The sequence below is a fragment of the Stegodyphus dumicola genome, chromosome 9 (assembly GCF_044657685.1).
Source record: "Stegodyphus dumicola isolate Sdum_Otavi_A_Nest chromosome 9, ASM4465768v1".
Lineage (NCBI taxonomy): Eukaryota > Metazoa > Arthropoda > Arachnida > Araneae > Eresidae > Stegodyphus > Stegodyphus dumicola.
The window spans coordinates 63,112,232-63,138,539 of record NC_140776.1 but is presented as its reverse complement, the minus strand read 5'-3'; the positions used below and the strand labels follow the sequence as shown (position 1 = coordinate 63,138,539).

The following is a 26,308-nucleotide window of genomic DNA, read 5'->3' as shown; positions in this document are numbered from 1 at the left end:
TTATTTTTAGAATTTCTTTCACGTTCTATTACTTTTCGTAATATCGCGTCACGAAACGAATAGTATTTATGCCATAGGAACATGGCATAAATACTCTTCGTTTCTCACTTGGGAGAAAATGAAGAACCTGAGCATGATGCAAGTGAAAAACATTTTGATATATTATATGCATATAAGAGAAGAGTTCTTTAACGAAAAACAGCGAAAAACTTGAATGTCAACTTCCAGAATATGAAACTTTGACTGAAAAAGAATCTGGTATCGAATGCATGAGCCCGTTTGCCCAGTTCGAGACAGGCATTCATAGCGTGACCAGTAAAAATCTGAGCATACAAGATAATTTAATCGATCTGCGAACAGATTGCGTTGTACTAATATAACTAGTCAAATTGCTCCAAAGAGTAGAAATAAGCATTTTGGAGTTCACTTAATAAGAAAGAATATATCAGTCATGAACTTTCTACTGTGGCATAGTATTTCGAAGATAATGATATCAATGATAAGCAAGTTAAGCATAACTCAAATGCTGGAATTGGCAATACTGAATTAAAGAACGAGGATTCAGTACTGGATTTCAGTAATGAGAAAGCATAGTGTAAATTGAAAAATCCACTATGATTGACACAAATCTGGAAGACTTCGGAACACCCATTTTGGACTCTAATGACGATTCCCTTAATGATTTCCTAGTGAACGCATTATATGATGAATCTTTTAAAAGAAAATTGAAAACAACTGAAGAAAACACTGAATGGCAGCTTTGTACCACTGATGTATCATGCGAAGTTTCATCCAAAGAACTTATACGGATACCTGCCAGTATGCATCTCTAACTGAATACGCGAAACAACATGTTGAACAACTGGGATCCTTGCAAAATATAATGAAGGTTTTTTTTTTTTTTTTTTTTTTTTAAACTTATTATTGTGCTTATAAGGCTAACTGCCATTTTAGGAAAATGATGCTATTCAGAAAGTAATACATGTTTTAGAAACATTAGGTTATTTTAAAGAGACATTAAAAATGAAAAATGCCCTCGGCGAGAATCCAACCTGAAACTTTCGATCATACGCTGAGTGTACTAACCGTTACACCACGAAGGCCTGCAGGAAGGAGGGAGAAAATACCTTATATACCTTATGCTCAGGTTTCTCTTCATCAAACGAGTTAATCTTTCGCCATTTACCTTATATACCTTTTGAAAGGTGACTGGGGATTAGCGATTCCAATCGCTATATCCTGCTGATGAAGAATCATCATCCACCATCTTTTAGTTCGAGCGCCACTATAGAAACATTGCGTTATTTTAAAGCACGAGACGATAAATTAACAACGCCCTCGCCGGCACTCGAATCAGAACCTCTCGAATACGCGCCGAGTGTGCTAACTGTTATACCACGAAGGCAACGTTATATTTTATTCTGCATGTCATCGGTATTTTTGTTGGCGTATTACGTTAAACCATAGTTTTGAAAATGAATTTTTATTGCCTTCGTCGATCTCATAATTTTGTATAATATCATAAAACCCAAAAGAATGTAATATTAATATTAAGTATAATATAAATATATAAAGCTAAAAAGCGAAACATATTATGCTTATATATTTTTGTTATAAAGAAACATTCTAGTCAATTTCAAGCATAAAAAATAGCAATATGATTATTTAAAATATATTAGTTAACAATTTTCAGTAGTTTTTCAATCGATATAAAAATCATCTGCTTGGAAAATGTTTTTAACAACGACTATATTTTTGAAAGTATAAATTATCGTCTGGAAAGTTTAGTTTACATTCAAAATGAGGCTTTTAAAGAAGCAGTTGGGATGGAAGACTATGTCTGTGCTTTTTCGAGAAAACATGTTCCTATCTAGCTATTAACAAACGCTGCAGAAGCGATGCACATTCGATATCTAAAGCTACGATAGGTAATATTGTCAACAAGAAAGGAAGAAACGTCAAAGTTTAGCTTCAAGTGTGAAAATTGTTTCAAATATATTTCCAAAAAAATCTGATGTGTACACCACATGACTTCCTTGTACGGAATATTAAATTATACGCATTTTTCTTGCATTTCATTTAAACTTATTGGATTTAATTGAATTTACTTCGCCGACAGCGCATAAACCACAATAGAATAAATGCATTCTTTAAAATTCACCCTAGTATTTTTTTACCATAGCGACACTCTGGCGCTAGGTTCACTTAACAGTATTATATTTCGTTCATATTATAACTCATAATGCACAAAATTTATATCATTTAAAGAATAGAATTATCTAATCGTTGCCACATGTTCTATTCAAATACTATAATAAAGCTAGAATGATGTATAAAAGAAATTAAGCAAACGAAACTAAAAAGAAACAGTTTTTCACAGACGATTCAGTATTTCTCTTTCAATTAATTCAGTTCTCACTTCGCGACAAGGCAAAAATAAATAAAAAACTCAAAATATGTATATTAATAATTACGAAATAAACCTTAAACACTTATTTCCTTGAAAACATTCCAGAAAGGATTAAGCATGATTTAATTGGCAATAATAAATGGAGGCGTTATCTTTGTTGTTGCGAAGCTAAGTTTCTCTAGATTGGCAATGAATCCACTAGTCTGCTGTTTCAAATGTAAACAATCAATGGCCGCCGTCAAAAAAAAAAAAAAAAAAGGCTTAGCGGCACTTAAACAACTTTAAAATTGTTGATAATTCTAAAAATATTGCATACAGATTTACTAAAGGCATAAAAACCTTAAACGGAAGATAAAAACAACATAATTCAATCATTTTTTAAAGCAAAAAATGTACAATTTACAAACATATAAGAGTAAAGAAACTGAGATCACTGAGCTGGGTAATAGAGTGGATATATATATATATATATACGTTTAGTTCGGCCGAATGCAACTAAAATACGAGGTGCACATCTACATGTTATAGCAGTCCTATATACAAAATTTCAACGTTCTGAGACTACTCGTTTTTGAGTTATGCGAGATACGTTCGTACAGACGACACAAAAAATTCTCTTCAGAATTAATTTTAAAGCAGTTTTATAATTTTTTTGGAGGAACCGAGTCTTTTATTCTGTCCTTACGTACAGATATCACGCAAAAACATCGTTAAATTGCATTCGATAGCGGTCAAAATGGATATTTTCTTTGAAATATGCTGTCTGAAACTTTTCGCGATTACAATACTTCCGTTTTACTTCGTACAAGGAAGTAAAAAGAACGAAATGTTTCGAATGTTGCAAAGGTAAGATCTGTAATGTTAAAAGAAAATCCGCCAAGTTAAAAGCTAACTAAGTCATTAATGCTGATTTGAATCTTAAAATGGCGAAAAAACAGAATGTGCATCGCCTTTTTCCACGACATATCGCCAAACGCAGAACGCGCTTCAGAATTCTTAACGAGAAATATTTTTCCGGATAAAAATGTATAAATGTTTCCACAGGAGTTGAATATTCGGTATATTTAAATGACTGCAAGAAAAAATGGATCCATTTATTACCATCAAACAGGTGAAAAAAAACTTAAAACATGTTTCGAGGGATTTACAGAACGTTCTTCAAAGGCATTTATGATTGCTGTTGGTTTTCCACATAAGAGCAAATTAAAAATAAAGACACCGGAGAAGAATGCTAAGACTAACATCGTATGTATTATCAAGAACATAGCTGATATCCAATGACGAAGCAAGCAGCCACATGTCAAAATCTACTGTTCATTTCCTGAAAAAAGTGAAAAAAATGAAACGGGTATGAAGGACAAAACCTTCATTCATATCTCTACTAAATCTCCTGATATATCATTTATACATTTTTTCACTTCTGGACGTTTTAAAAGTGGATTATCCAAACATCAACCGACAACCCTCCTTGAACTTTGGAGAATCAAGACTAATGAGATAAAATACGTCTTCCGATACTGCAAAAGGCTTTATTGTGTTAGAACTTACGGTACAGAAATATAGTGAATAATACGTGTTATCAAATAGGACATTTAAAACAGAAAAAAGCATTTTGTAAAATATTTATGTAAAGATATTGAAAATTGCCTAAAAATGGGCGAACAGCTTCTGTACTCGTAAATACGTTAAACATTCTTGCATAGATTCCGTCCCCAAAGTTTATACTTTATAGTCAAGTAAATTACATGTTTAAGAGAAGTAGAAATGTATAAAATTACCCGATTTAAATATCTTTATTTTAAAATCATGTGCCTTGAATTCGAGTAAATATTTAACAAAAATATCAATGTGACTTTTAGGAAAATTATAAAATAGAAAAAACAATGTGTGTCCGAAACTTTTATAGATAAATTCAATTTTATGCTAATTGGCTAGCGGCAAACATGATGGGGAATTTGAGCATTTTATATGATAATGCCCCCATTCAAACCTCCGATTTAAAAAAGACAAATATTCATTTGAATTGGGTTTAAATATCCCTAAAGTTCCTCAACTTTCTGATGCTGAACTTAAAATGATTCTGAACTTTAAATTTCACGGTAGGTATGTTAAAGAAATTCTGAAACGTCTGAATCGATCTGTAAGCATGATTTATAGTGTAATGTCTCGTAAGACGCCACATCAGCCAAAACCACGTTCAGAAAGACCTCGAGTGACGGATAGTCGCAGTGATAGACGAATATAAAGAATTGCTCCGACACAGAAAAAGTCGATTTGCCAAATTACAAGGATTTATTGGCTTCAAGTATCCAAAAAGGCAATGTATAGGCGAATCCGGATATGTCGTGAGCAGCTTTCGGTTTGAACGGGCAAGTGGGTTTCGCTTTTCTAGATGGTCAACAAGATTCATCTATACATAGAAACACTAAGAGATCATCTTATGCCATTCGCAGTAAACACTGGAGGACCGAATTGTGTGTCCAAATATGACAGTTCTCCTATTCTACCTCTAATGTTGCAAAAAATTACTTCGCCATGGAAAATGTTATTGTTATTGAGTGGCCACCAATGAGGCCCGATTTTACCCCTATCGAGAATGTGTGGGGCATTATATATTGGAGAGTTTACGGGAATGGAGGGCAGTTTTCTTTCATGAATGCCTTACAAGTAGCTATCGACAATGTGGAACCAGAGTTATTACTAAACGTAGTTCTCTCGATGAAGAAATATCTATTCGACGTCATACGGTGAGTATGAAACGACACGTAATATATTTGTGTTTACAAACGATTAGGACATATATGTCGTAATATTTTAACAAATTACGTAATTTAAAATTTCGAAGTACTCTGTTTTTTTTACATCTCTCCAACCTATATAGTAAGGGATATAATAGGTTTTCTGACAAAAATTCGATAGCGCATTTTCAGTCAATAAGCACGAGTTAGCAACCCAACAACACGTGTTTAGTATTTCTTCAATAATGTCTGTCCACCTGTATGTCTGTATGTACGTATGTGTATGACGATTTTATAAATTATTATTCTATAAATTATATAAACAGGCTATACATTATTTGGCTTAACAACAAATCAAGGCAACTGAAGCTCCATACCTTTCAAATGTTTCTACTTTTAATTTTTCTCTTTTTCTAATAATTTAAAATAATAATAATTTTTCTAACTATTTCTTGTTGAAGGCAGTATTATCGGAAATTAAATGCTGCCATTCTGTATTACACCATTATAATGTGCAATTAAAATTTAAAATTATTTGATAGATTGTTTTCCTTTCGAAGTGAGTAATCATCTTCATTTATTATTTCATTATATTATTTTTGATATTTTTAAAATGAGCATTTCATTCAGATCTAGAAATTTATTTTTCAAAGGGTAAAATTTATTTTTCAAAATATTTTATTTCGAAATAAACTTGAAATATAATATCATAAAATAATGTTGGTGTGGTTATCTATACATACTTAATTCTCGAATAAATAGTTATTAATTGTTTTAATAATCCCCTTCGATGCTTATAAAACTTTCAAATTAATAATATTTAATTTCACTAACTTTTCAGAGCTAGTTTCTTATATTGTTTATTAAGAAAATACCGTTAATGTGAAAAACCAAACACATTCATTGTTTTTTTTAAATAAAACCAGAAAAATGTTTTCATTGATATTTCTTCTGATAAGTACTAAAACATTAACTGCAATTTTGAAATCTTTTGATTTAAAATTACGTTCTCAGAGGAGGTATATGTTTTGATTATTATTTTTAAATAGAGTGCCAGTTTTACTAGTATCAATTTTGTTCATATCCGTGTCTACACATTTCTAATATGTTTACGGTTATGTTATTCACGCTCTTGTTCGTGTGGTAATGTGATAAATCAAAGTCACCTTCATGAAAAATCAGAAAATTGTCTATATACCATTTTTTAAATATTTTCATATAATGTATTGATCCGAATATGAAAAAGCTTCATATATAAAGCGAACCAACATTTCTGAAGTTTTTTTGAAAGCAGAAAGATTCATATGTTCTCATACATTCAGTTCATCTACAAAGCTTTATTAGGATCAATGCTTTTAATATATTTCAGCAAATTTACGAAACGATAACTGAGAGTATTCTTTACTATGGCATCCCATGTTGTTTTTATCTAAAATATCATCTGCTTATAGGCTATATTTCCTAAAACTAATAGTTGGCTTTAAATCAGTAAACATTTGATCTCATGGATTCAAAAATTAAGCCAATAATTTGATCCGAATTCAGCGAATTTTCTTCAATTATCTGAAATAAATAATTAAATAAGCGTATTTCTAAATATTAAAAATATATATTCATTTTAATAAGATGCCCTGCATGACAGAATTCCATTGTATTCGAGTAAAAACGGAAATGGAATTGCTTGTACATATTTCTGAAAGGATGTAATTTCATATAAAAGTTATGAAAAAATTACATTACATTCATAAAGCATAATTACCTTCCATAATTTCTTCAGCTAAGAATTCAGCCATTTCTTCGTTACTCAATTACGTAATTTTGTCATAAACGCTAATTGATATTAAACGCTAATATACCTATCTTCGTCTGAGAAAAAAACGCAGTAATTTCTAGGAAAACGTAAAGTGTTATAAATGTTTACAAAGTTAACGATAAGAAAAAGTAAATCTCAACAGAAAAATCAGTAATATAAAAGAGTGAAAGTGGGCAATAGAACAACAAAGTATTTCATGTCCTGTCATCTTCAAGATGATGAAGAAACAGACAGAAACTTTCTCAAGAGAGAGTTACAGCCACAATGTAATTAATATTTTAAAAATAGAGAAAATCGTCCAAATACTGTGTTTTTGATCATTATAACAATAAATATTACTGTGTATAATTCACAAAATAATTAAGTAACTATGAACAAGAGATTTCACTATGAAGGCCTATAAATATTGAGAACATCACGATACGAAAATAGTAATAACTGATTTTTGAAAAATTGCGAAAACTTTCTGCTCTATGTTAGAGACTTAGAGTTAACTTCATTTAGAAAAATATTTTCTAATGATGTAAATATTGAAATTTTCTTAAACAGGTATATATGCAAAAATTAAGTAAACAGTTATGTCACTTAAATATAATACAATTGAAATTAACTTTACATAGAAACACTGTATGACAAAATTCGTAACTCTGAACTACTCTAAATTTGTTTGCATAATGTAATACGAAAACATAGATGGAGAAACTCTTTTTTTCATAATATTTATCAAAATATTATATTATTATTAACATACATCGCACTTTTTCTGAAATTATCGGTACATGTAAATTTCGGAAAACCTTTGGTCAACAATAAAAAGGAGGAAATTAATAAACGCTAATACTGACATACGAATAGCCGTTTTAAAAGATTTACCTAGTAAAAGTTATTGTCCTTTAAATTCTTTACAGGTGAAATCACATTTGCATTTCTACCTACCTTATTTAACATTATGAGTAGTCTAAGGTCACTTATGAATTATTTTCTAAATTTTCATTTTTTCGGGTGTTCTAATTGTAAATGGTTTAGAATAACCGCTTATTTAAATACATTGTGGTCATTCGCATAAGTTTAGTTCTCATTTTAAAATTTATTTAAACTTAAGAATTGTTAATTTCTCTGATATATTTTAGGTTGTATAATGGAAAACAAGAAAATTAAAATGTAACTAAGAACTTGTAGAATCATTAAGTTTTTTTAAAGAGACGTACAAAGTGTACAATGATCCCTCGCCGGGATTCGACTTCCAGATATCCAGAATACGTGTCGAATGTGCTTCTATTTATATCATGAAGGCATGCGGAAAGGAGAAAAAAATACCTTATATGCTTCACCTTTTATTGAGCAACTATGAGTAAAGGTACCCAATCGCCAAATCATGATAGGGACGAATTATTGTCCACCACCTTTTAGTTTGAGCACCGTGGTAGAGACATTAGGCTTTCCTGATGCAGGAGACGTGAAAAATGGGCAGTGCCCTCTCCGGGATTCGAACTCTGGACCTTCCGAATATGCGTCGAGTGCGCTTTCAGGTACAGCACGAAAACATGCAGAAAGGAGGTAGAACATATCTTATAAACTAGTAAAATCTAACCTAAAATGCCATTCTCTAATGGTTTGATCACATTTGGAATAATATATCTTTCTTCTTTTCGTGTTATTCCGTTTGTTACAAGTTCATCAAACTTTTAATAAAATATCTATAAAATTTTGAGAAATACTAATAAAATCGTTATCTAGAGTTTCACTCATTGAAGTTATTAGATTTTAATTTCCTAGACTCTGAAACTTGAAACTCGATTGATTTAGAGACCAGCTAAACTTAATTTTAAGCTCCGTTAAGAAAGCTCAAGAAAACAGGATTTAACGAGAAATATTCGGTTGACTCTGTAAAATCATACCAAAAATTGCTCTATGCAGAACATTTGATTAAGTCTAGAATAAAGTCTAGAAAATTCTTATTTACGGCGGGTTTAAAATATGCAAATGTAGACCCCGTGACCTGACATAAAATGATGGAGAGGAAATAAAACTAGAATTAGATGAAGAATTTGCGCACTACAGGCAGTCTTTTGCATTTTTCTTAAATTTTAGGCTAAATACGAAGTTTGAGTGTAATGTTAAAAATATGGCTAGTGTTACTTGATAATTAATCAACTACGTTTAATGTCAGTACATATAATTTTAAAGGTTCTTCATTGAGGATGTGCACGTAACACATTTGAGGTCCGTTTTTTTAGGGTTAAAAATATTACAGCAGATTTTTGAATTGAGAAAAATTCAATATTTGATTTGATAATGAATTCAACTAAAATTCTCTCTTGATATTATTTCTTTCGTTAGTTTTTTATGGTTAGGAATTTCTGGGTGATACCAAGGTTGGACCGGAAGTTTTTCTGGACATCCATTTTTTGAATAGTACAGCGAGGTTAATTTTTGAAATGGTCTCTGTAACTTCGATTTTGCCTTTTTGTAGTTATGGAATAGGAAAGTCTCAAGATTGCAAAATAAACATCGCTTTTCCAACGGTAAAGCTATTTTTTGTCACTAGGGGGTATGAAAGAACAACTAGCAATTTTGCTTCTCTTTCACTCTGTTGGTGGTAGCAGTTTTGATAGATAAATTGTTTTTTCAAACGGGAGCGCGGCGTCAAAGGTGGTTTTTATTTATTTTTTTTCGGGTAAGCTGCAGTTAAAGACAAGATTAAGTTTCCCCTCTATGTGTAAAACTTTATTGTTTCCAAAAGATAATAAGGGTTGATAACCATTCACACCGATTTTTGATGATTCATTGATGGGAGTCTAGATGACAGCCTTTGCTGACAGCTGTTTTTGTTAGATTGGTTAGGGGTAGAAATTGCATTCAGTATTGGCCAGAATATAATTTTATCTTCCACTCCTTAATATTATAATGGGGCCGGAAAGCTAGTTTTCCTTGATAGTGTCACAGGAGTAGAGATCGCGTTTTCTTCCCTTCTCGAAGAATTAAAAAACAGAACATAAGGAGGGAGCGAACTTTCCCAATGCGGGCTTGCTTGCGTAAACGTACTGCACTCATTTCGTTCTTCAGGACGAGATGCTGGTTAGCAAAGAGATTTGCTTTTCTCTTTAAGCATTCCAATGTGATAGTCAGCAAGTCCAGTTTTCACAATTTTCCCAGTTTTCAGAAACGCTATACGGTTCTTATGCTTTGTTTTTCGACTAAGAATTGTAAAATTGTTATCTCTAATGGTTCCTGTAGCCGGTGGAGAAGATCTAGATAGCGGTTATGGTGTGTTAAGGAGATCTTGATTTCAGTCCCTCTTCCAAGTTCCATGTTCTTCTTATATCTGTTTAGTTCAGAGAGTGTTAGGTTCAGCTCAGGTTCAGTTTAGTTCTTATGTTCAGAAATTCGTGATAAGCTGGTTTCCACTGTGTGCAGAAATACTGTGAGCCTGATTTCAGCAACAGGTGCAACTTAACAAATTACTATGCCGCAGAAGACTGAAGCTACATCTGGGCAGGAATTATCAGGCTTACACTTTTATTGCGATGAAGTATTGCAGATGTTTCTACTATTTAATTAAAGTATTGTTGCATTCTACGAGTTCATGGATTTGGAGTAATTGAAGGCAAATCAAAACACAGTTCATTCGACAGTATTACACATGACAGTGCCAAAGACACGTTTACAGTCACACACACACACACAAACAAACAAAAAAAAAAAAAAAGAAAAAGAAAAAAAACTATGATAGACACACTGAAACAATCAGCAACACAGCCTTCAGGCTATAACGGTGAAGATAGCTTCACTGCAAAGCACTGAAGTACAGCTGCCGATTCGGTTGATCACTCTCAAGCTAATCTCTGAACTCAAAACACTACTTTCTCCCCGCACAGGTAGGATATATATGGCTTTAACCTACCTTCGAGAATATACCCAAGAAAACCGCCAAGGATACGTTCTACAATGTTCTAGCTGCGGCTATGACAAATCACCAATTTTGTTGCCAAATAGTGCCAAATGGGCGATTTCGCTCCAAATATTGCAACCATGTCATTTTATACCTCTTTCTGGCAGCTCTAAACCCACCCTGCGGGAAAGCTATCTCACCGCAGCTTGCCCTTTTGCAACAGTATTTTTTTTTCCCGCGAGCTTCTTGTGATCCCAAAATTTATCATCTCCTTGTCATCATAAAGTTGATTTTTGCAGTTTTTATATTATTGTATTTGTTTTTATTTAGTAAGAAAAGATAATTTCTCTTACTTTAAATTGTTATGTTCGAAAGAATTTTAAATTGTGTTATTAACGGAAAATTTGCGAGGGTTAAAATGATTTTCAACATTAAGAAATAGGATTAGTAATTTTAATGTTTAACATATAAATTTATGTTTGTAAATGTTTAACATATAAATTTGATAGGGTTGGAAAGATAATAAAAATAAAGCAATTTCAGTAACTAAATCATTTTTAGTATGTAATGATACATAAATAAATGTAGCAAAATAGTATTTAAAAGGCAAATTGTTCATTATTAAAAATATGAACTTTTTTTTTTCAAACTGAAATAGGTTTTGTTTATGCATTTAAGAAAAAAAATGTTGTAAGGGCGAGCTCAATTATCCCAGCCTCTTATTGCTTATAATAATCTAAAAATAATAAAAGTGCTTAAAATGTATGTTAGTGTAATATTATTTTTATTTAGTGGTTTTCTTTGTTCATTCCATCTGTCTGAACTGTAAGGTTTTTAAAAACATGAAGTTTTCGATGAATTTAGGCTTTGCTGTGAAAACACAACGCATGTACTAACCACCATTATTCAGATGATTTATTGAGAAATCTCGATTAATAGAGGGTACGGATTAAAAAGTTGAGCTATTTTCTGAATTTACGGATTTATTACTATTTCTGTGAACTGGGTAAGTTAGGCTTATGTATGGGTGTTTTCGGAGGTTGTGCATTTAATAGAAATAAATTTGTGACTTTATTTAGGGAGTTAGGAACTATGGTGTATTTAGTTGTGGTGATCTAAAGTTATAATATTTTTCAGAAGAATAGTATCCTTATGGAATTTGGTAATAAAATAGTATCGTATTATTTGCATAAAAACATAAGCTTTGAGAGTACCAGAGGAGATTTATTCCTCTTGACTTTCAGGTAATAGACTAAGTGAATTAGAATCTTAAAGTAAGTTAGTTTACTTTCAGTTTAGCCCTTTATTGATTAATTGGTTAGATCAATCACCCAGTTTTCCACAATAAGAATTCATTTTTACTTGGCACCAGAGAGAGAAGAAATTTAAGTTTGCTTAGCATAATTAATTAATAAAAATATTTAATGCAATATGTTTCATATAACAGTTTTATTGGCATGTTTAACAATGTTTGCTAATATTACAAGTTTTGATCTGAAATATTTATTAATAGAATAAATAATCCAGAGAAAATATTACAAATTATTTTTTCAATGTGTATGCATTACATGCATATATGTTTACCATAGTTGCGTTTTTACGAGTTGAAACTGCTTTTAATCAAACTTGAACCAACAATTTTAATTGTTTCAGCATTTTCATACTTTAGTAAGTAAAGTACCTGTAGTAGTACATAAGTATTTTAGTAGTACTTTAATTGTTCAGCATTTTCAGTTCAGCATTTAATGAGTAGAATTTAACTGTGTATAATAATAAGTAGATACTACAACGTTTTATTGACAACTTACATAAGAACACGATACTTAGATAAACACCAGATATGTGATGTTATGCACATAAACATTAACTGTTTCCACTTCCTTAGATTTATAGATTCTTTCACTTTATTTTTCACGTTATATTCATTGCTTACTGCACTGGCGAAAAACACTTTCATTTCAAAGTATTCTTCAGAGATGAACTCTGTATCTCTTTTAATTGTTTTAAACTTGGAATTCCAGCGAATTACGCTTACTGTTCCAGCAGATAAATGTTATTTAATAATAGTTGAAATTTTAATATGTTCAAGAAACATTTCAAAGAAATATCTAAAAGAATTTCCAACAACACGTTTTAGTTGATATTCCTAATTATTGATAACAAAAACAAACTGTAGAAGTAAAAAAATTTTATATTATTCTAATATATATTAGAACTATTGTAATATATATTAGACCAAACTGGGTTCCCCTAACCTACCAGAAAGTGAATCTCTTCTCAAGAAATAATAAATTTCGGTTTAAGTTGTCAAAAGCAAACTACAAAGAAAACTAACGACTTATTAACTGCCTGTGTGATAAATGTTGGTTCCTTGTCTTACGCTGCTACCCTTTCATATATATTCCTTCTTCAAAACTCTCCAGTTACTTGTTTATGTATTTATTACTGTTCTTCTAGAACTTGAAAAAAGCAAAAAGTCTGATCTTTCTTCTAAGGTGGCAGCTCAAGCAATAGATTTATACGTACTTGTCCGAGTCAAGTCTAATATGATTCATGGGATTTTAATGTTTGCCAAAAACTGCTGCTAGGAGCACGAGATATGTGTTCTTTTGTGTTGCAATCTAAGAAGTAATGCTTAAATACTTCATGGTACTTTATCTTTGCTCTTTTAAATACGCGATTTGTAAAGAAATTTGTACTTTGTATTTAAATACTGATATGCTTAACGACTGCCTGAGTCTAATTTGTTTTTAATAGCATTTTGGAGAGAAAGAAAGATGCTTTTCCAACGTTATAGATTAACGATGCTTAAGAATTTTCTCGATCTGTAATTATTTAACAGTACGTTTTTGTAAAAAATATAATTGAACTTAAGTAATTTTTTAATTAGTATAATTAATCTTTAACGTTTATTAACGGACTAGTTTCTGAATTTTTAATTTCTCTACTGCTTTAGTGTTGAAGATTCTAAAATAATCATTTATTTAACTATGTTTTAGACACTGATGTGAATATAATTCTTATTTTAGCCTATTATAAGGAACTGTTTAAACTTTTGTAAAAATATTCAGAAATATGAATTTTGTACCTCACTCTCTCCATATAAATATTTCATTTTCTAATGTAAGCTAAACATTTCGTCGTCCGATGTTTTCGATCACTTCCATTTTCCAATTGCTTCTCTTTGCTTCATTTTTATCGTAAGGAAAAGTTATAAAAATTTTCAATTTATTATTGTAGGATATTGATATTAACTTCAGTATTAATATATCAGCAATTGCTTGGTAAATTGTTTATATTGATATTTTGTCATTTAAAACATTTTCCTTTTTATCAGGTATTTTACTTTTTGTTCGCATATTTAAACATAATTACAGCTTCTAGTTACAGTTAACATTTTCCTCTAATTATCAAATAAGCTTATATTATGAAATAAGGGAAACTTATATTGCAAAATACTTCCTTTTAATTTATAAGGTATTTCTCCCACTTTCTTAGTAGGCCTTCGGAGTGTAGTGGTCAGCAACCTCGGCGCGTATTCGGCAGGCCGTTGTTCCATTCCCGACGAGGACATTGCTCATTTTTGATCTCTCCTGGTTCGAAAGAATCTTATGACTCTACAAGTTTATATAAGCAAACCGAAATATTGATTAACAGTTTTATTTTATTGTGCATTTATTGCATGTTTAAATGAATTATCTGTTATATTTAATCTTTCCTTTCAATCTCATGTACAGTATCTAATAGAACAGATAATAAGACGTGTAAGGGAAAGTAAAACATGGAAAAATTAACAGTATAATAAGTAATGGAGTGAGAAATGTGAACGTGAAAAAGTAGTAAGTAGGAAGAAAATCTAAACTGGAAAGTGGTTTTAATCATGGAAACTTACAAGAAATAGTGCTTGTTATTTAAAAGAATTGTTCAACAAAATACTACAATGCGTGCATCACAAAGGCGACGAATCTCACTTGCGAGACGCAGATTGACTCAATTGAAGACTTTATTGCCAACATTAACGTCATTCTTTCAGCAGTATGTGACAGGTGTGTTTCATTGTGCTTTATATACTGTAATTGCCGTTCGTACATTTGAACTATTTTCGTAGGCATCAAACATTATTTCTTGTAAATAAGGAAAAGAAAGGTAGGTTGTAAATGTCTAAAGTGACTTTACAACATAGCAATACTTGCTGTGTTTCCACATTCATATTTGACAATCTACTACAAATTTTGTTACGAAATTTTAAATTCCGCCATGTTCTATAAACCCTTCAAAAATCAGGTGTGTTATAATCTTTATATGTATATATGATGGTGTGTGAGTGTGTGCGTGTATGTGTTGATAGGATGATTTGGGAATAGTTGTAACGGACTAGTGTGTAGTTTGAATGACACGGTATCGGAGAAGAAAATATAGCAGACATGGGCGAAAATACATCAGATAATTTTTTTTGGGGGGGGATTAATTCTTGGGATACAGTTTCTTCATACATCACATTATGGGTGCGATATGTACCCGTCCCCACCAATATCGTATAACTTACATTTCTTTAGATAATGGACGACAGAGAAAAGACGCAAGCGACACATCTAAGCAGCAGCGAGCAAAGTAGAAAAAGAAAATGCATAAAAAAAATTCTTTAATCTTATTTAATTAAGAGCTTACCGCATTGCAGCAGAACACGGATTAATTCTGATAGATGCAGTCCGGGAAAAATTTCATATACACAGTTCTACTTTTAGAACCAAAAAGTGAACATACACAAATTAAAATGAAGAATTAAGAGCTATTTCAAATTTAAGTTATAATTTTGAGTTTCATATATTATTTCTTACATATCCCACCCTTCAAACAGAAAAGTGCTTGGCGGCAGAAATATTTTCAAAGAAAGCAGCATAGCATTAGCGAGTGAAGATAAACACAGTTTTGGAAAAAAATATATAAAATTTTGTTCGAAATAATTTTCAAGTAACAAAATTTTTTCTGCATCATTTTTAACAATAAATGTAAATTTTAAAGTTCTGTTGGCATTTTCGGTTCCGCGTTTAAAAGTTTTAAAGTTAAGTGTTTTCTAAAATATTATAAGGATTGTCTTAAATTTGCTGTCTTGATGTTTTCAAAAAATAATCGTAGAAGTTTATAGTTCTTGAAATCATCGCTTCAGTATCATTAATATAATTTTTAAAATTCATCTCTTGAACGATTTTGTACAGTACAATAACAAAATTAATTTCATAAAAACGAGCAAGTCTTTGTAAGCGAACCAGCGTAATTATTTGCTAATAGCTGGGATCTAAAGTATTGTATTGGAGCCAGAGCGCGAGGAAACATTCAGCAGTATATTTTTTTAGGGAATATTAAGTGGTTACTTAATTCACCCTCTGAAACCTAATTTCGGAGAACTGTGAGAAGCGGGGATTAAATATATGAAATATCACTTAAAGAGATGCTTAGGAACACTTATTCTAACAAACGAGAAAATTTTTATTTTAATAAACCAAATTGAATCTTGTCTCATTTTACCAGGATAAAGTAACTGCAGCTTCCTTTTTATGTAAAGCATTTTACGTAAGATCTTAAAGTGTATGTTCAGTAGTTCAATGTTTTGTTCTCTTTGCTGACATCACAACGATATTAGTATCATTTAGGTCTATCTGGTGCTTTTCTTTAGATATCTATTCATTTTTCTTTCATATCTGTCTACAAAGTTTTATTCTTAATTATTATGGATATCTATATCCTAACACTGATAAAACCTCTTTTCTACACTTACGCAAAATAACTGTAATATATATATCTACTGCATTTGGTTTGCAGTTATAGCTAGGATCATTAGTGATAATAACAAACTACTACTCCCCTAAATACGATTTCGTTCAGGTAATAATGATAGTTAATGCATACACTTCTGCATCCCCTTCGGGGATCGACGCAGAGAACTCTGTGAAGTTACTGGCTAGGATCTGTACTTAGGCAATCTCGGACACTGGAGTATAAAATTATAAGTTTGGCGGTTTCAGATCCCCGAAGGAAGATCGTTTTATACGGTTGGACTGAGGGGGATTGGCGAAGATTACTGTCCTGTAAGGAGAGAGGTAAGAACTCTGTACTCCGCTTGGTGTGGTTGGCCCACAGGGATCAGGATTCGAGCCCGCGTAGTATTGGCGGGAGCATTTTAAACGACCAATAAGATCTTCAGGCTTGCATGTTCCCCGCCACGATGAAACCTGAGAACCGGAAGTGGTGACCCTTGGTTTTGGAGCCCAGGGTGGTAACAAAGGTAAGCTCTATCCTCTTGAGGAACGTTGACTGGCGACCCTCTCCTTGCCTAATACAGAGGCCTCTCAGTTGGGTCAAGTCCGTGCAATGTCTAATGACGGAGCACGTAGACGAGTATTATTATTATTATATTCTTCTGCATATTACATGGTGTAAGTGATTAGCAAGTCCAGATAACACTGGAAGATCCATGGTTTGAACTCGATGATAGCACGAGTAGATTTTTCATATTTCCTGCTTTTTCTACGGTGACACCGCAGACTATCTGTAGTGTCTGCACTTGCTTGCGAATTAAAAGTGGACGACAGTAATTCAACAGCATCCAGATTTGGTTCGCCGAGTGACCCCTGTCGAACTTTAAATAGAAGAAAATACAAGGTGTTATGGTATCCCTACGGGCGTTCTCTCTTGATGTAATTGTCTAACACAGGAGTCCACAAACATTTTGTCCCTAAGAGCACATTCTAGAAAATCTGTTGGATGACGGGCACCATTTACGTTTTCAAGGTCAATTTATAGTTGGATAGAGTTAATAATACATGCACATAAAACAATATCGGTCTCATTTCGTTTTATGTTGGTATCTGTGTTGGACGCAATTTCTATTTCATTAAAAATTAGAAAGCTTTCACATAGAATTTCATTGAAAACTAAAACTTTTTTATTGTGATCGTATAGCGGCGGACACACGTTAAACGATCGGGAGCTATGGTGCCCGCGGGCAAATGGTTGGGAAACACTGGTCTAACATATTGAGCTGCCAACTATATTGTCAATGTTTTTTAATATAGGTAAAAAATAGGTAATAGTTCGTTACTTATGTGTCATTCTTCAAAATGTCTAATTGATTCTACAGTCTTCAACAGTCTAATTGTTTGAACATTTTTTTGTACTTTAAATATGTAGAGTGACTAAGATGTGAATTAAAATTAACGGGTTACATCCACTGGTGTCATGTAAACAGCTGATTCATTCAGTATTTATTTAATAGCGAAAGTTATACTTGAAATAACTCTGCTATAATGCCAATGAAAGATTTACGTATAAGCTACACAAGCTATAGCTTAGGCGACCTCACTTTCTCTGAACCCCAACATTAAAATATAATATAAATATAGTATAACACACTTATAAAGTGCCCCATATCTCAAATAACTTAGGGCGCCATCAAGTCTAAATCCGGCTCTGTATAATATCGTATATTATATTATGCAAATACGTCGATGAAACTAATAAAGTGGGAAACATAATTTAAAAATTACGAAAACTTACATACCCTTGGATTACAAACATTGAAACCTTCTGAAGACAAGCCGATATTTTCATCTTGCAACGATTATGCAATATCCTTTCATTCTAATTGGAATTTTAAAAGTATAAGAAAATATCTATTCTCCCTTCGTTTCCTAACACTGATAAAACCTCTTTTCTAGTGTTATTTCGGTAAAACACTAAAACGGCAAATGAATTATTGTCCAGGAGAATCCGACATCACCAGCCTATTAACCGTTCTTACTCATTCCGGAAAGGGCTTGCTAGATTAATTCTTAACGTCACGAAATCACATATATTAACGCATTCAGTTCTAACAGTTATTTCCTCGATGTATTAACTAATTTAATTGAAGCAAGACATTCAAGGTTTATCGGCTTAATTAAAGGAAGGGTAACTCAAATTTTAGAGGAATTCTAAAAGAAACTGGTGTTACTTAAGTTATACTTCGGGAAAAAACCAATAAAATTAGTCACGGGAATCAGGTATTCTGCCATCGGCAGCGTTATAAGATATTTCTCCGGTTTTCTTAGCATGCCTTCGTAGTGTAGTGGTCAGCAAGCTAGGCGGCTATTCCAGAGGCCCGTGGTTCGATTCCCGGCAAAGGCGTTGCTCATTTTTCATCTCTCCTGCTTCCAAAAAATACCTAATAACTCTGCGGCCTTATCTATATAATATTGTTTTAAAATTTAATTTATTTAGTATTTCATTCTTAATTTCTTTAATGTAATTACCATTTTTATGTAAAGTAAGAAGGAAAAAATCATTTATCCATTTTATGTTTATGAATATGACTTCTTAAAAAAGGAAAAGCTAAAATATATTTATTATTTGAGTTTCATTATGATTTTATTTAAGTGTTTCCAAGAGGTTTTCAATACAACAAATGATTTTTTTCAGCAATTTGACTGATTTGATTCTGATTTATCAGGATGATATAGTTTTAAAAAAAATTACCCAACTTAAGTCAAATGTTTCTAGTTTTTAATACCAGTTGGACTGGTAAAATTTAATTATTAAATTCTGCAGTCACAGTACTAAATATTTAGCTCAGCAAATCGAAATAGTTTTCATTGTTCACTCCTAGTGCAGCACAATTTAACATGATTGTTTGATTTATCATCACATAGAATTTATTTTCTTCTTTTGTAAAAGTTATGAGATATTTTTATATCATTAATTTTTTTCATAAAACTTTTTTAATACTTCTCATTATTATCTCGAAATCTAAAGAAGATGACAAGAAAATTTTGATGAAATAACGGTTAAAAGGCAATAAACAACTTGTTTTATCTTCTCGGGATATTGCTTTTTCAGATTTACGTCTTCCGAAAGACATTATTCGCTCAGCACTCCGTGAATACATGGTCTTCTCAGGCAGTCAGCCAAAGGAGGATTTTCAAAATCTCTAGTTGAAGAGAGTTATGAGTAATTCCATAAAATTGCCTTACGCGAAGATCGAATGCAGGAAATATTTTACCAGTGAAAAATTTATACCTGACGAGAAGACCGTAGCAGTAAAAAATATTAATGATAAATCAAATTTATATATCCGAAATGCAGTTTTTTCCATCAAGTACGCTTGCATTTTTATTTCTTACAGAAAATTATTATTTAACATAGTAAATGTTTAATGTCAGTTTGATCTGGCCTAGCAATTAGTGATATGCAAAAGAGTATAAACGACTTTTCCTAACCTATGTGTATGATATGCACATGGTGGCTTCCGTAGATATTAATAACAAGAGAAATGACATAAAGTTTCTACATGTACAAATCAGTGCATTGAAGAGAAATTTTTTGCAAAACGTGTTCTCAAAATTTACAGCCAGAAAAACTATTGAGCTATTAAAAAGATGCTTCTGGAAAATATAAATAACATTGTAGAGACATTAGGATTTTTTTTTTTTTGGAAGCAAGAGTGATGAGCAATTAGCAACCGCCTTCACCGAGAATCGAACCACGCACCACTGGAATACCGGCACAGCGTGCAGGACCACTACACCACGAAGCCACGCTAGGAAAGCGGGAAAATTACCTTATATACCCTTTTAAAGGGTGATTGGGGTTTTTAGGGAGCCCAATCGCCAAATCCTGGGTGAGGAGAATCATCATCCAAAACCCTTTTTAGTGCGGGCGATACTGTAGAGACATTAGGTATTTTTTTGGAAGCAGGCAAGATGAAAAATTATCAACCGCCTTCGCCGGGAATCGAACCATGGACCTTTGGAATACCGGCCCAGCATGCAGCCAGAATATCTGCTTTCTATCTCACTAAGAAAGTAGAATTTCACGGTTAAATACAGCTCTTCTTCATTAGCATTCAGACGTGATTCTAAATCTAAGTTCTGGCCGGAAGTGGTAAGTTGAAATTACGAATCGATAGGAACGGAAGTTTAACTTAAAATTTAACTGTTAATAAAATTAACATAATCCTTACAACATAAGACAAAATTATTTTACTATTATAATGTTGTTAATTAATTTTATAGAATTTTGATCTCGGGGTCACATGACCTGATCTCTATCTGATCGAAGTACATACTGGGATATTGACAGAAAATACTAACTGAAATGCAACAGATAGAAGTATTAACAGAAATGTTTAATTTTCATCCCTTTTTGCATTTTTCAGATTGAATTACCATTCGAAACTTGTGTGACCGTTTTTCACTTATGATATCTCCTGAATATTTAGAAAGAAAACCGCTTTCACTATCTTTAGGTAGAACGCGATTTATAAACTATTGTGTCCAATCTACTTTACGTAGAATTAAATATTTTGAAAATTTACGATGTGAATGAATGACTAGCCGTATTTGTTACCAAACGTTACCTTAAACTGAAATGTGGTATAACGCCGAAATTTGAAAATGTGTTAACTTCAGAAAAAGTATAATAAGCATTGATGACTGCTTTCGTAGAATGGAAAACTCGTACCATATTTTACTAGTTATAAGTTTTTAAACTATGGGTATGTTTATTCCAGTTAAGACCCTTACTCATGCTATCGTGGTATATTTACTTACAAGACCAGAATAAAACTCTACTTACATTGTACATCCAAGTGAACTTCTTCACTCCGACCTTCTCCTTCTGAATTTGAAGCCACGCACTGGTATCTTCCTCTATGTTCTTTCTTAACTCTCTGAAGTACTAAAGACTGATTGCTGACAATGATGCCTCCGGAAAGGTTGCTGTATAGTATCTTGTCTTCAAAGTGCCAACTAACGTCATAAACCCAAGGATTGGCGCGAATGTTGCAATCGAAGTACACATCACTTCCTTCTTTGATGGCAGTGTGTTGAATACTAGCACCCAATGCTAACCTCAGCTCAGGAATATCTGAAAAATTTAGGTTGTTTGTTAATGTTGTAAAAACGTTCAAAATAATGAATATAATTGTAATTTATTCCTTTCATTAAAATGCAGAATCTAATCAAAAATGTAATAACCCTTATTAAAAGGTCAACCTTTCCTGAGTATGAAGTTTTTGTGAAGATTTCATTTTAAGTTAGAATAAAAGAGGAATAAATTGGTCAGTTACAAAAGATTTTACTCTTTTTTGAACTGCTTTGCGGTATATAATCATAAATTCAGAATATAAGGTTAAAAAAAGAAAATGAGTATATTAACATGCATATATACTGCCGCCATTTTCTACGTCACTATATTATCTACATAAAAGTGTCTCCGCATTCTTTGAAATAACTCTACATATGCAAGTAAGGTATAAAGTGGCTATGCATCCTTAAGTGCAAGAAAGGAACTTCTTTTCCTGACTCAAAACATTGTAGATAAAAATTCTTTATTAATGTGCTAATGTCTAGAAGAGTACTAAAACAGCTAGTACAGAAAACAATGTATGATAACCATTACCATGGACGTAAAAAGAATAATGGATACGCTGTTGTTGTTTGAAATGATCGAAAATTTAAAGCTGAATTAGCCCTCTCAACCCTGAAAAACCTTTACACGGATGTACTGTAGAGAGCGACAGAATTATACCCACGGTAAAAGGTATATTCCATATATTACATCCTAATTCTGATCGCAAACATCCCTGCGAAAGGACCCTAGAAACTCCCGTGTCTATTTCCCCACCATCAAATATTTCTTGAAGATCTTTGGCTCACCAGGAATTAAAGCTCCTCATGCGGCAGGAACAATATATGCTTACAAAAACATCTAAGCTTTATCCAGGATTCAAACCCGCGTCCAACGATACGGTAGCCATCATTATTATTTACTATATTGATCAAGGAGGCATATTCGATATATCAAGTTTCTTTTTAATAGTAAGAAATATTTTCTAATTTATCGGATTAAATTTGGTTACGTTGGTTGGTTGGTTGGTGTTGTATTCTTTGAGAAGTCAAAAGGAATCATGAGTCTTAAGGTTTATGAGTCATTTGCTTACGTCTGAGGCACAACTGGCCAATACATGAAACATGAAGCTAATATTAACTATAACATATTTTTATTAAAATGCTTGTTTTCTCTTAGATGAGCTGAGCTAAGGTAATTCCCTTTTAAAATAATTATGTTCGGTTAAGCTGTCCTATCGGTCTTGACCGGGCAGTAAACGTTTACAGCTCCATCTCTGTCTGTTACTGTTCACGTAACTCGGGTTCTCTGGACCGGGATCATTCATTGTGCTAACTATGATCTAGACTCAGGTAACTTTAGCTCTGGGGTCATGATCTCTGTAACCGGCTTCAGATAAGCGGACAACCAGACAGTTCGAATATCATTTTCACTATGTTTAAAATACTGAGAAATATCGCTTTCTCAGGATTGGATTGGGGTCAGCAAATCTTAGAGCCAGTGGTAATATTTTTATGGTACCTGCTGCTTAGTCCACATCATATGGTATTGAACTAAGAGCTGTGAAACATCGTATTCGCAATAATCTACAGAAGTGCTTACTTTAGTGTGTATAGTTAATTAGTCTGATTTCACCATTTGGTTCCCAGTACTCAAATTTTTTACCATGAAAAGCGAAAAGAAATCAAGCAAGTTACACATGCAAATAGAAATATTTTACTGTAGAAAAACTTTCGAACAAGTCGAAACAAGCTTAGAACGAAAGAATATTTTCTTTCTACAATACCTGTTTTTTTCATTTAATGGCATCAGAATCATTCTTTTGTGATTTCCTAGTCAGTAATATTCTTTAATTTATAATTTTGCTACAGTTGGTATGCGGACACATTTGAATACAATTAAATGTTTAAAACGCCTTAATAATATTGGAATGCTGTTTTATTGCTGTTATTCCCTAATTTGATAGTTATACGAAATAATTTATTAAACTAGAAAAAAATTAGGCCAATAATGTTACGACTTGGCTACGCATAAGCACCTGAAGCCTGCCGCGATTTTCTAAAAAACCAATTCTCCAAGATTCTGGGAAATGGATGTGTTTTTAAGAAAATTTGTATGAATTAAATGTGTTTTTAAGAAAATTTGTCGTTAGATGTTGGAGACGTGAAAAATGAGCAATGCCCTCGCTGGGACACGAAATTGGACCTCACGAATATGCGCCGAATGTGCTACCGTTACATCCCGAAGGCAATCTGGAAGGAGGGACAAAATATCTTATATACTCCTCCTTTATAAAGGCGACTGGAGATTAGGGCACTCAATCGCCAAATTATGATAGTGAATTATCGTCGACCACCTTTTAGTTCGGGTGTTACTGCGGTCATTACGTAATGTTGATGCTCGAACCTGGACCTATGGAATGCGCACCGCGTGTGCTACCGTTACACCACGAAGGCATGCTGGAAGGAATGACAGTATACGTTTTACAGTATGACCCTTAAATGTTCAGAAAAGCATAATACTAGACATGAAAATTGAATATTTCTGTCACTTTTTGTTATAAGTCAAACGTGTGTGTTTTATTCTTTAGAATTTTTACGAACTTTCATTAAATATAATTAAATGAAATACAAAAAAATATATTTTTGTTTTATGAGATTAGTTCTTTTAATTTAAAATGCCAAAATATAAATACTTCTAGTTAATGCTTTTACTTACTTTACTTCAGGTTTTTATTTCCCCTGTCTCAAATTGCAAGTATACACTGTCAACTATATCTGTTGTCAACGGATGCGCAAATAAAAGCCACCAAAAGACTTTCATGGATACTCTGTATATTGAAAGCTCATTTGTTTTAAGAAGTTATGCATCACTTCGCGTTACTGATAACATACGAGTGATCATTTTGAGACAAAGTTATTATCTTCTGAAAGAAATTTTCTAATCCAATATGGCCACGAATAATGGGAAAGAAAACAGTCTAAAATAAGAAGTCCAGTTGGTCAGAGTTTGCTCTGTGATCATCTTTTGACTGTCCAATAAATCATTTTCCCTCTTTTTTGAAAGAAATATTTGACCCTGCTTCAGAAGTATGAAAAGAAATAAACAGTCTAAGCAAAAGGAAACAGCAAAGAAAAATAGGTACAACAAACCTGATTGGTAGAATAGAGTCATGGTGATCGGCGTAAGGAGAATAAATCACTGTTACAGTCACATTTCTAATTGCGCTGCATTATGGAATAACGTGAAGAAAAAAACGTCTGTCAGGTTACAGAGTAAAAATCTAAGAACGATTACAATAGGCATGGCGATTTTTCTGTTTATATGAGTAAATGTGAAAGAAATGATGTCTTCACGTGCTATAGCTTATAGTTATTATTTTCCTTCTACGCGACATTACAAACAAAACCATTTGCTGAATTTGATTTTTAAACAATATTACATATATTGTTATGAATTTCGTACATATATAAATAATTTTAGTGAAAATATATGTGAAATTGTAGTGTCTTTTGTAGTATAAAGTAACATGAAAAGTCTGAAGAGACGAAGTCTGGAAAAAAAATGAGATTCCACGAGCAAGTCTTTTTAACATAGAGGTAAATGGCTGTCTCCTAAACTGACGAGATATCGCCAAGTTGGCGATGGTTTTGCTGACTACTTTCTGTTGCCGAACATCGCGGCCATTTGGCGACATTTTGGTCCGGTATCTGTATAACTGCAATTTATCCAAATAACTGTAACTCCCTATATGTATCTCTAACTTTAACTGCCTTTTATTTAACTTTGACCGGTTTTATATGTAACTTTCGATAAATCGAAGGACTACAGGTTTCTCGGCGGTTGAGAAAAACTAAAAGACCAAAGAGAGGCATGTTGGTGGTAAGCTGTAGATACTATATAAGTAATTTAAAGTGTATTGTATTAATGTTATCTGGCAAAGCAGCGTATATGGACTTTTGAACCCTGCAATGCGAGTAAGGACTGCAATGCATGACTACTATTTATTTTGATTTACTTATTTTATATACTAATTAAATGCGTATTGTGGTAATTACCACGAATGCTATAAACGAGAATTACCGGACTGTGATTTTAACGGTCAAGTCACACGATCTCACACAACCTAGAGATAGAAACTTAACAAAGGAAAATATACTTCTTCCAAGTGAATATTATTTGTGCTACTATGAATATTCAACAATGTGTGAACACTTTTTTTAGCAAATTACAAAGCAACTTTTCGACCTTGTTTAAACTCACACATTAATAATATAATTACTTGTTACCGTGTATCTTCGTCCAGTGCTAGTTCATCATTCGTCGGCAATCACGTGATCCTGTAATGAAGAATGAAAGCAAACTTCGACACGTTAAACAAACAAAAATTCATCTTCGCATTCCAGTACTGCAAATAATTGCTCATTTGGTAAAGTTTGCAAAGTTAAATTGCTTTTTAAAGATTTCGTCAAAAAATATGCTCATAAAAATCTCTTGACTGCCATCCACGCATTTTCCCTCCGAGGTAAGGCGCAAGTGCACTTAACTTATTAATTACCGTAATTGGTCTTAGG

The 26,308-nt window shown here is 32.5% G+C and overlaps 1 protein-coding gene across 3 annotated transcripts in view; it reads right to left on the bottom strand.

The window, feature by feature from the left end:
- LOC118195157 (protein turtle-like) overlaps positions 1 to 26,308 on the bottom strand; it is a 1,209,650-nt gene that overhangs the window by 362,413 nt on the left and 820,929 nt on the right. For all 3 annotated transcript variants that reach the window (XR_015043000.1, XR_015043001.1, XM_085823517.1), the window contains exon 7: positions 21,462 to 21,752. Coding sequence is in view for 1 of the 3 variants with exons in the window: in XM_085823517.1 (XP_085679643.1) it covers positions 21,462 to 21,752 (291 nt within the window). In the remaining 2 variants the exon portion in view is untranslated. The remainder of the gene's footprint in view (positions 1 to 21,461; positions 21,753 to 26,308) is intronic.